Source organism: Salvelinus namaycush, chromosome 16, assembly GCF_016432855.1.
Source record: "Salvelinus namaycush isolate Seneca chromosome 16, SaNama_1.0, whole genome shotgun sequence".
Taxonomy (NCBI): Eukaryota; Metazoa; Chordata; class Actinopteri; order Salmoniformes; family Salmonidae; genus Salvelinus; species Salvelinus namaycush.
The window spans coordinates 46,570,241-46,582,738 of NC_052322.1; the positions used below are offsets into that span (position 1 = coordinate 46,570,241).

Here is a 12,498-nt window from a genome sequence, read left to right on the forward strand (position 1 = left end):
CCCCTTAAAGCTTCTCTGTTTCTACTGTTTGCTTTTGAAAGGCAACGTTGTTTTCTGCATCCCAAATAGCACCCTATCCCCTATTTTATAGGTGGGGCGGCAGGGTAGCTTAGTGGTAAGAGCGTTGGGCTAGTAACTGAAAGGTTGCAAGTTCAAATCTCCGAGCTGACAAGGTACAAATCTGTCGTTCTGCCCCTGAACAAGGCAGTTAACCGTCATTGAAAATAAGAATTTGTTCTTAACTGACTTGCCTAGTTAAAAAAAGGTATAATAAAAAAAAAGATATATCTATATAACGAACTAATATAGGCAGGGCCCATAGTGCACTACTTTTGACCAGAGCTCTATGTAGGGAATAGCGTCAAAAGTAGTGCACTCTGGTCTAAAGTAGTGCACTGTGTAGGGAAGAGGGTTCCATAGTGCACTACTTTAGACCAGAGCCCTATGTAGGGAATATGGTGCCATTTGGGACTCGACCCTTGTCCTGCATCCAAAAAAACGACTTAATCCTATTACTCACATTCCAATTGAATCTGACTGGAAGAAAGAGGCTTTTCAGACTGCTGCTAACACCTCCTATATAATACACTGAGACTGCTGCTAACATCTCCTATATAATACACTGAGACTGCTGCTAACACCTCCTATATAATACACTGAGACTGCTGCTAACATCTCCTATATAATACACTGAGACTGCTGCTAACACCTCCTATATAATACACCGAGACTGCTGCTAACACCTCCTATATAATACACTGAGACTGCTGCTAACACCTCCTATATAATACACCGATGCTGCTGCTAACACCTCCTATATAATACACTGAGACTGCTGCTATCACCTCCTATATAATACACTGAGACTGCTGCTAACACCTCCTATATAATACACTGAGACTGCTGCTAACACCTCCTATATAATACACTGAGACTGCTGCTAACACCTCCTATATAATACACTGAGACTGCTGCTAACACCTCCTATATAATACACTGAGACTGCTGCTAACACCTCCTATATAATACACTGATACTGCTGCTATCACCTCCTATATAATACACTGAGACTGCTGCTAACACCTCCTATATAATACACTGAGACTGCTGCTAACACCTCCTATATAATCCACTGAGACTGCTGCTAACACCTCCTATATAATACACTGAGACTGCTGCTAACACCTCCTATATAATACACTGATACTGCTGCTATCACCTCCTATATAATACACTGAGACTGCTGCTAACACCTCCTATATAATACACTGAGACTGCTGCTAACACCTCCTATATAATACACTGAGACTGCTGCTAACACCTCCTATATAATACACTGAGACTGCTGCTAACACCTCCTATATAATACACTGAGACTGCTGCTAACACCTCCTATATAATACACCGAGACTGCTGCTAACACCTCCTATATAATACACCGAGACTGCTGCTAACACCTCCTATATAATACACCGAGACTGCTGCTAACACCTCCTATATAATACACCGAGACTGCTGCTAACACCTCCTATATAATACACTGAGACTGCTGCTAACACCTCCTATATAATACACAGAGACTGCTGCTAACACCTCCTATATAATACACTGATACTGCTGCTAACACCTCCTATATAATACACTGAGACTGCTGCTAACACCTCCTATATAATACACTGAGACTGCTGCTAACACCTCCTATATAATACACCGATGCTGCTGCTAACACCTCCTATATAATACACTGAGACTGCTGCTAACACCTCCTATATAATCCCTTGAGACTGCTGCTAACACCTCCTATATAATACCCTGAGACTGCTGCTATCACCTCCTATATAATACACCGAGACTGCTGCTAACACCTCCTATATAATACACCGAGACTGCTGCTAACACCTCCTATATAATACACCGATGCTGCTGCTAACACCTCCTATATAATACACTGAGACTGCTGCTAACACCTCCTATATAATCCCTTGAGACTGCTGCTAACACCTCCTATATAATACACTGAGACTGCTGCTAACACCTCCTATATAATACACTGATCCTGCTGCTAACACTTCCTATATAATACACTGATACTGCTGCTAACACCTCCTATATAATACACTGAGACTGCTGCTAACACCTCCTATATAATACACTGATCCTGCTGCTAACACTTCCTATATAATACACTGATACTGCTGCTAACACCTCCTATATAATACACTGAGACTGCTGCTAACACCAGGCAGGACTGAGTTTGGCAAACCCTAGTCTGTCAGAGCTGCTGCTGAATGTGAATACAATAAGAAGTTTGTCTGCCTGCCTATCTGTCTCTGTATCTGTGTCTGTCTGTCTGTCTGTCTGTCTCTGCCTGTCTATCTGTCTCTGCCTGCCTGTCTGTCTCTGTATCTCTGTATCTGTCTGTCTGCCTGCCTATCTATCTGTGTATGTATCTGTCTCTGTCTGCCTGCCTGTCTATCTGTCTCTCTGTCTGCCTGCCTGCCTGTCTATCTGTGTGTTTTTCTCCCTGTCTATCTATCTGTCTCTGTCTGTCTGCCTGACTGCCTGTCTATCTGTCTATCTGCCTGACTGCCTGTCTATCTGCCTGTTTGTCTGTCTGCCTGCCTGTCTATCTGTGTGTTTTTCTCCCTGTCTATCTATCTGTCTCTGTCTGTCTGCCTGCCTGCCTATCTGTCTGTCTGCCTGCCTGTCTGTCTATATGTCCCTGTCTGTCTGCCTGCCTGTCTATCTGTCTGCCTGCCTGCCTGTCTATCTGTCTCTAACTGTCTTTCTCTCTGTGTTTCAGATTGTGTATATATGGAGAGCCGCAGGCCCAACACCCCCTACTTCATATGTAGCATTCAGGATTTTAAACTGGTGAGTACCTTTCCTTTCTAATGAACCTTTATTTAAGAGAGACCCGAGGCACCGTACAAGCTGTACACTTCTCTCCCCTCATTCTATCTAGAACCCTTCTCCAGTGTCAATCTCTGTTAGTCCAGCCAGCCCAGCAGCTGTCTGACACACTGCAATCTCCGTTAGTCCAGCCAGCCCAGCAGCTGTCTGACACACTGCAATCTCCGTTAGTCCAGCCAGCCCAGCAGCTGTCTGACACACTGCAATCTCTGTTAGTCCAGCCAGCCCAGCAGCTGTCTGTCACACTGCAATCTCTGTTAGTCCAGCCAGCCCAGCAGCTGTCTGTCACACTGCAATCTCTGTTAGTCCAACCAGCCAGTCAGCTGTCTGTCACACTGCAATCTCCGTTAGTCCAGCCAGCCCAGCAGCTGTCTGTCACACTGCAATCTCCGTTAGTCCAGCCAGCCCAGCAGCTGTCTGTCACACTGCAATCTCCGTTAGTCCAGCCAGCCCAGCAGCTGTCTGTCACACTGCAATCTCCGTTAGTCCAGCCAGCCCAGCAGCTGTCTGACACACTGCAATCTCTGTTAGTCCAGCCAGCCCAGCAGCTGTCTGTCACACTGCAATCTCTGTTAGTCCAGCCAGCCCAGCAGCTGTCTGTCACACTGCAATCTCCGTTAGTCCAGCCAGCCCAGCAGCTGTCTGTCACACTGCAATCTCTGTTAGTCCAACCAGCCAGTCAGCTGTCTGTCACACTGCAATCTCCATTAGTCCAGCCAGCCAGTCAGCTGTCTGTCACACTGCAATCTCCGTTAGTCCAGCCAGCCCAGCAGCTGTCTGTCACACTGCAATCTCCGTTAGTCCAGCCAGCCCAGCAGCTGTCTGTCACACTGCAATCTCCGTTAGTCCAGCCAGCCCAGCAGCTGTCTGTCACACTGCAATCTCCGTTAGTCCAGCCAGCCCAGCAGCTGTCTGTCACACTGCAATCTCCGTTAGTCCAGCCAGCCCAGCAGCTGTCTGTCACACTGCAATCTCTGTTAATCCAACCAGTCAGTCAGCTGTCTGTCACACTGCAATCTATGTTAGTCCAACCAGCCAGTCAGCTGTCTGTCACACTGCAATCTCTGTTAGTCCAACCAGCCAGTCAGCTGTCTGTCACACTGCAATCTCCGTTAGTCCAGCCAGCCCAGCAGCTGTCTGTCACACTGCAATCTCCGTTAGTCCAGCCAGCCCAGCAGCTGTCTGTCACACTGCAATCTCTGTTAATCCAACCAGTCAGTCAGCTGTCTGTCACACTGCAATCTATGTTAGTCCAACCAGCCAGTCAGCTGTCTGTCACACTGCAATCTCTGTTAGTCCAACCAGCCAGTCAGCTGTCTGTCACACTGCAATCTCTGTTAGTCCAGCCAGCCCAGCAGCTGTCTGTCACACTGCAATCTCTGTTAGTCCAGCCAGCCCAGCAGCTGTCTGTCACACTGCAATCTCTGTTAGTCCAGCCAGCCAGTCAGCTGTCTGTCACACTGCAATCTCCATTAGTCCAGCCAGCCAGTCAGCTGTCTGTCACACTGCAATCTCCATTAGTCCAGCCAGCCCAGCAGCTGTCTGTCACACTGCAATCTCTGTTAGTCCAACCAGCCAGTCAGCTGTCTGTCACACTGCAATCTCCATTAGTCCAGCCAGCCAGTCAGCTGTCTGTCACACTGCAATCTCCGTTAGTCCAACCAGCCAGTCAGCTGTCTGTCACACTGCAATCTCCATTAGTCCAGCCAGCCCAGCAGCTAAAAGCAACAGGCCATAAAGCTAAGATATTATACACACCCTCGCTGCCGTTTGGCATTTAAATGCCATCATTCTGCAGCAGTGCCCAGATAATTAGTGCAGCAAGGCTGAACCTGCAAGGCTGAACCAGCATTTGATACCATGTCTTTCCAGCAGTGTTTACCAATGTGATACTTCGGTGGTTCCTGTCTCAGACTGTCTCTGACCATGAACTAGAGCAGGGTCCCCTTCAGACTCCGCCGATATTATCCCCCTGTTCACCGTTTTAAATACTAGATAGGCCTTGTAGAGAAAAAGAGACAGGCGGACGGAGAGGGAGCGAGAGCATTCTCTGAAGTCTAAAATGGCGTGTAGTGATGGACATGGGGGAGGAGACGACAAGAGGGTCAATAAGCTGTCCCTTTCGTGACGTGGTGATGACATTCACAAGCAGTTCTAAACCCTGAGCTAAGAGGAAGTTAGTAGGTGGAGGCTGGACGGTATGTGTGTCTCTCTCTCTCTCACTCTTCTGTCTACCCCTCTCTCACTCTCCCACTCTCTCTCTCCCACTCTTTCTCTCCTTCTCTCTCTCTCCCACTCTTTCTCTCCTTCTCTCTCTCTCTCTCTCTCACACTCTCCCACTATCTCTCTCACTCCCCCACTCTCTCTCTCACTCTCCCACTCTCTCTCTCTCTCCCACTCTTTCTCTCTCTCTCTCCCACTCTTTCTCTCTCCCACTCTTTCTCTCCGTCCTCTGGCCTGTGTGTGAAGTCGTGTCGGATATGTGTGTCCACGTACCGCCTGCTGCCCAGCGATTAGTAATGGCTGCCTCACGACTCCCCTCCGGTCCCAGCATACATTGGGACATAGATTTATCAGGACCCCCGCCAGACAGTAGAGGAGGTGTGTGTTTCCTGTCATGGACGCTGTGGAAGTGAGATCAGCACGGTAAATGATCATTTCCAGCCCAGTCACACTACGCTATGGTATCCCATTCCTGCAGTCAAATGACCTAGTGGCCTCATGGATGGAATGTGTTATTCATATTTTTCATAATTTCATATTTATTTATTTTTAATGCCCGAAAATCCTGTTTGTGTCAAACCATTTTGTTATATTTCAGTTTCAGTCTTCTGTGATGTGTAATATTGGGATGCAAACTCAAAATGTAATACATTTCAACTCTATATCTGACATGGTACACGTGTCTTCTTTCTTTAAGGACAAAACCACGTGTGTGAGGTGGATACTTTTGTTTTAAAAACACACTGTGTGACCCTGATTTAGCCCACTGCAGTAAAATGTTAAAGCTATACAGAGGTATTCACCTTTAGATGAGAAAACATGATAAAACTATCTAGAGATATTAACTTTAGATGAGAATACATGATAAAACTATATAGTGATATTAACTTTAGATGAGAATACATGATAAAACTATATAGAGATATTAACTTTAGATTTGAAGGAATTGCAGTGATCAATAAATGGACCGTTACGTTCAATTGGCCAGGGAGCCGCTATGCTCTTTTACGTGGCTACAGTATTAGTCCTCTTGACTGACTGCTCCTTGTAAAGGTAACTTACAGTATTAGTCCTCCTGACTGACTGACTGCTCCTTGTAAAGGTAACTTACAGTATTAGTCCTCCTGACTGACTGCTCCTTGTAAAGGTAACTTACAGTATTAGTCCTCCTGACTGACTGACTGCTCCTTGTAAATGTAACTTACAGTATTAGTCCTCCTGACTGACTGCTCCTTGTAAAGGTAACTTACAGTATTAGTCCTCCTGACTGACTGCTCCTTGTAAAGGTAGCTTACAGTATTAGTCCTGACTGACTGACTGCTCCTTGTAAAGGTAACTTACAGTATTAGTCCTCCTGACTGACTGCTCCTTGTAAAGGTAACTTACAGTATTAGTCTTCCTGACTGACTGACTGCTCCTTGTAAAGGTAACTTACAGTATTAGTCCTCCTGACTGACTGCTCCTTGTAAATGTAACTTACAGTATTAGTCCTGACTGACTGACTGCTCCTTGTAAAGGTAACTTACAGTATTAGTCCTCCTGACTGACTGCTCCTTGTAAAGGTAACTTACAGTATTAGTCCTCCTGACTGACTGACTGCTCCTTGTAAAGGTAACTTACAGTATTAGTCCTCCTGACTGACTGCTCCTTGTAAAGGTAACTTACAGTATTAGTCTTCCTGACTGACTGACTGCTCCTTGTAAAGGTAACTTACAGTATTAGTCCTCCTGACTGACTGCTCCTTGTAAAGGTAACTTACAGTATTAGTCCTCCTGACTGACTGCTCCTTGTAAAGGTAACTTACAGTATTAGTCCTCCTGACTGACTGACTGCTCCTTGTAAAGGTAACTTACAGTATTAGTCCTCCTGACTGACTGCTCCTTGTAAATGTAACTTACAGTATTAGTCCTCCTGACTGTCTGCTCCTTGTAAAGGTAACTTACAGTATTAGTCCTCCTGACTGACTGCTCCTTGTAAATGTAACTTACAGTATTAGTCCTCCTGACTGACTGCTCCTTGTAAAGGTAACTTACAGTATTAGTCCTCCTGACTGACTGCTCCTTGTAAAGGTAACTTACAGTATTAGTCCTCCTGAGTGACTGCTCCTTGTAAATGTAACTTACAGTATTAGTCCTCCTGACTGACTGCTCCTTGTAAAGGTAACTTACAGTATTAGTCCTCCTGACTGACTGCTCCTTGTAAATGTAACTTACAGTATTAGTCCTCCTGACTGACTGCTCCTTGTAAATGTAACTTACAGTATTAGTCCTCCTGACTGTCTGCTCCTTGTAAATGTAACTTACAGTATTAGTCCTCCTGACTGACTGCTCCTTGTAAAGGTAACTTACAGTATTAGTCCTCCTGACTGACTGCTCCTTGTAAATGTAACTTACAGTATTAGTCCTCCTGACTGTCTGCTCCTTGTAAATGTAACTTACAGTATTAGTCCTCCTGACTGACTGACTGCTCCTTGTAAAGGTAACTTACAGTATTAGTCCTCCTGACTGACTGCTCCTTGTAAATGTAACTTACAGTATTAGTCCTCCTGACTGACTGCTCCTTGTAAATGTAACTTACAGTATTAGTCCTCCTGACTGACTGCTCCTTGTAAATGTAACTTACAGTATTAGTCCTCCTGACTGACTGCTCCTTGTAAATGTAACTTACAGTATTAGTCCTCCTGACTGACTGACTGCTCCTTGTAAATGTAACTTACAGTATTAGTCCTCCTGACTGACTGACTGCTCCTTGTAAATGTAACTTACAGTATTAGTCCTCCTGACTGACTGCTCCTTGTAAATGTAACTTACAGTATTAGTCCTCCTGACTGACTGCTTCTTGTAAATGTAACTTACAGTATTAGTCCTCCTGACTGTCTGCTCCTTGTAAATGTAACTTACAGTATTAGTCCTCCTGAGTGACTGCTCCTTGTAAAGGTAACTTACAGTATTAGTCCTCCTGACTGACTGCTCCTTGTAAAGGTAACTTACAGTATTAGTCCTCCTGACTGACTGACTGCTCCTTGTAAATGTAACTTACAGTGTTCGTCCTCCTGACTGACTGCTCCTTGTAAAGGTAACTTACAGTATTAGTCCTCCTGACTGACTGCTCCTTGTAAAGGTAACTTACAGTATTAGTCCTCCTGACTGACTGACTGCTCCTTGTAAAGGTAACTTACAGTATTAGTCCTCTTGACTGACTGACTGCTCCTTGTAAAGGTAACTGACAGTATTAGTCCTCCTGACTGACTGACTGCTCCTTGTAAAGGTAACTTACAGTATTAGTCCTCCTGACTGCTCCTTATAAAGGTAACTTACAGTATTAGTCCTCCTGACTGCTCCTTGTAAATGTAACTTACAGTATTAGTCCTCCTGACTGCTCCTTGTAAATGTAACTTAGTGTTAGTCCTCCTGACTGACTGCTCCTTGTAAATGTAACTTACAGTATTAGTCCTCCTGACTGTCTGCTCCTTGTAAAGGTAACTTACAGTATTAGTCCTCCTGACTGACTGACTGCTCCTTGTAAATGTAACTTAGTGTTAGTCCTCCTGACTGACTGCTCCTTGTAAAGGTAACTTACAGTATTAGTCCTCCTGACTGACTGCTCCTTGTAAAGGTAACTTACAGTATTAGTCCTCTTGACTGACTGACTGCTCCTTGTAAAGGTAACTTACAGTATTAGTCCTCTTGACTGACTGACTGCTCCTTGTAAAGGTAACTTACAGTATTAGTCCTCTTGACTGACTGACTGCTCCTTGTAAAGGTAACTTACAGTATTAGTCCTCTTGACTGACTGACTGCTCCTTGTAAAGGTAACTTACAGTATTAGTCCTCCTGACTGACTGCTCCTTGTAAATGTAACTTACAGTATTAGTCCTCCTGACTGACTGCTCCTTGTAAATGTAACTTACAGTATTAGTCCTCCTGACTGACTGCTCCTTGTAAAGGTAACTTACAGTATTAGTCCTCCTGACTGACTGACTGCTCCTTGTAAATGTAACTTACAGTATTAGTCCTCCTGACTGACTGCTCCTTGTAAAGGTAACTTACAGTATTAGTCCTCCTGACTGACTGCTCCTTTTAAAGGTAACTTACAGTATTAGTCCTCCTGACTGACTGACTGCTCCTTGTAAATGTAACTTACAGTATTAGTCCTCCTGACTGACTGCTCCTTGTAAAGGTAACTTACAGTATTAGTCCTCCTGACTGACTGACTGCTCCTTGTAAATGTAACTTACAGTGTTCGTCCTCCTGACTGACTGCTCCTTGTAAAGGTAACTTACAGTATTAGTCCTCCTGACTGACTGCTCCTTGTAAAGGTAACTTACAGTATTAGTCCTCCTGACTGACTGCTCCTTGTAAAGGTAACTTACAGTATTAGTCCTCCTGACTGACTGACTGCTCCTTGTAAAGGTAACTTACAGTATTAGTCCTCTTGACTGACTGACTGCTCCTTGTAAAGGTAACTGACAGTATTAGTCCTCCTGACTGACTGACTGCTCCTTGTAAAGGTAACTTACAGTATTAGTCCTCCTGACTGCTCCTTGTAAAGGTAACTTACAGTATTAGTCCTCCTGACTGCTCCTTGTAAATGTAACTTACAGTATTAGTCCTCCTGACTGCTCCTTGTAAATGTAACTTACAGTGTTAGTCCTCCTGACTGACTGCTCCTTGTAAATGTAACTTACAGTATTAGTCCTCCTGACTGTCTGCTCCTTGTAAAGGTAACTTACAGTATTAGTCCTCCTGACTGACTGACTGCTCCTTGTAAATGTAACTTAGTGTTAGTCCTCCTGACTGACTGCTCCTTGTAAAGGTAACTTACAGTATTAGTCCTCCTGACTGACTGCTTCTTGTAAAGGTAACTTACAGTATTAGTCCTCCTGACTGACTGCTCCTTGTAAAGGTAACTTACAGTATTAGTCCTCCTGACTGACTGCTCCTTGTAAAGGTAACTTACAGTATTAGTCCTCCTGACTGACTGCTTCTTGTAAAGGTAACTTACAGTATTAGTCCTGACTGACTGACTGACTGCTCCTTGTAAAGGTAACTTACAGTATTAGTCCTCCTGACTGACTGCTTCTTGTAAAGGTAACTTACAGTATTAGTCCTCCTGACTGACTGCTCCTTGTAAAGGTAACTTACAGTATTAGTCCTCCTGACTGACTGCTCCTTGTAAAGGTAACTTACAGTATTAGTCCTCCTGACTGACTGCTCCTTGTAAATGTAACTTACAGTATTAGTCCTCCTGACTGTCTGCTCCTTGTAAAGGTAACTTACAGTATTAGTCCTCCTGACTGACTGCTCCTTGTAAATGTAACTTAGTGTTAGTCCTCCTGACTGACTGCTCCTTGTAAAGGTAACTTACAGTATTAGTCCTCCTGACTGACTGCTTCTTGTAAAGGTAACTTACAGTATTAGTCCTCCTGACTGACTGCTCCTTGTAAAGGTAACTTACAGTATTAGTCCTCCTGACTGACTGCTCCTTGTAAAGGTAACTTACAGTATTAGTCCTCTTGACTGACTGACTGCTCCTTGTAAAGGTAACTTACAGTATTAGTCCTCTTGACTGACTGACTGCTCCTTGTAAAGGTAACTTACAGTATTAGTCCTCCTGACTGACTGCTCCTTGTAAATGTAACTTACAGTATTAGTCCTCCTGACTGACTGCTCCTTGTAAATGTAACTTACAGTATTAGTCCTCCTGACTGACTGCTCCTTGTAAAGGTAACTTACAGTATTAGTCCTCCTGACTGACTGACTGCTCCTTGTAAATGTAACTTACAGTGTTAGTCCTCCTGACTGACTGCTCCTTGTAAAGGTAACTTACAGTATTAGTCCTCCTGACTGACTGCTCCTTGTAAAGGTAACTTACAGTATTAGTCCTCCTGACTGACTGCTTCTTGTAAAGGTAACTTACAGTATTAGTCCTCCTGACTGACTGCTCCTTGTAAAGGTAACTTACAGTATTAGTCCTCCTGACTGACTGCTCCTTGTAAAGGTAACTTACAGTATTAGTCCTCCTGACTGACTGCTCCTTGTAAAGGTAACTTACAGTATTAGTCCTCCTGACTGACTGACTGCTCCTTGTAAAGGTAACTTACAGTATTAGTCCTCTTGACTGACTGACTGCTCCTTGTAAAGGTAACTTACAGTATTAGTCCTCTTGACTGACTGACTGCTCCTTGTAAAGGTAACTTACAGTATTAGTCCTCCTGACTGACTGCTCCTTGTAAATGTAACTTACAGTATTAGTCCTCCTGACTGACTGCTCCTTGTAAATGTAACTTACAGTATTAGTCCTCCTGACTGACTGCTCCTTGTAAAGGTAACTTACAGTATTAGTCCTCCTGACTGACTGACTGCTCCTTGTAAATGTAACTTACAGTGTTAGTCCTCCTGACTGACTGCTCCTTGTAAAGGTAACTTACAGTATTAGTCCTCCTGACTGACTGCTCCTTGTAAAGGTAACTTACAGTATTAGTCCTCCTGACTGTCTGCTCCTTGTAAAGGTAACTTACAGTATTAGTCCTCCTGACTGACTGACTGCTCCTTGTAAATGTAACTTAGTGTTAGTCCTCCTGACTGACTGCTCCTTGTAAAGGTAACTTACAGTATTAGTCCTCCTGACTGACTGCTTCTTGTAAAGGTAACTTACAGTATTAGTCCTCCTGACTGACTGCTCCTTGTAAAGGTAACTTACAGTATTAGTCCTCCTGACTGACTGCTTCTTGTAAAGGTAACTTACAGTATTAGTCCTCCTGACTGACTGCTCCTTGTAAAGGTAACTTACAGTATTAGTCCTCCTGACTGACTGCTCCTTGTAAAGGTAACTTACAGTATTAGTCCTCCTGACTGACTGCTCCTTGTAAAGGTAACTTACAGTATTAGTCCTCCTGACTGACTGCTCCTTGTAAAGGTAACTTACAGTATTAGTCCTCCTGACTGACTGCTCCTTGTAAATGTAACTGTCAAAATAAAGGAAACACCAACATAAAGAGTCTTAATAGGGTCGTTGGGGGCACCACGAGTCAGAACAGCTTCAGTGCACTTTCGGCATAGATTCTATAAGTGTCTGGAACTCTATTGGAGGGGTGAGACGTCATTCTTCCATGAGAAATTCCATCATTTGGTGTTTTGTTGATGGTGGGGGAAAATGCTGTCTCAGTCGCCGCTCCAGAATCTCCCATAAGTGTTCAATTGGGTTGAGATCTGGTGACTGAGACGGCCATGGCGTGTGGTTTACATCGTTTTCATGCCCACTCGTGCCGTGTGGATTGGTGGCGTTGTCATCCTATGGACTGTAAGACACTGTTAGAGGTACAAGCTGCACACATTCCTCAAGCCTCAGAACAATCCCTTC

At 44.2% G+C, this 12,498-nt stretch overlaps 1 protein-coding gene across 4 annotated transcripts in view; it reads left to right on the forward strand.

Moving 5' to 3' along the window:
- LOC120061508 (arginine-glutamic acid dipeptide repeats protein-like) overlaps positions 1-12,498 on the forward strand; it is a 348,162-nt gene that overhangs the window by 177,418 nt on the left and 158,246 nt on the right. For all 4 annotated transcript variants that reach the window (XM_039011392.1, XM_039011391.1, XM_039011389.1 and 1 more), the window contains exon 3: positions 2,804-2,874. In XM_039011392.1, coding sequence (XP_038867320.1) covers positions 2,804-2,874 — 71 coding nt within the window. The remainder of the gene's footprint in view (positions 1-2,803; positions 2,875-12,498) is intronic.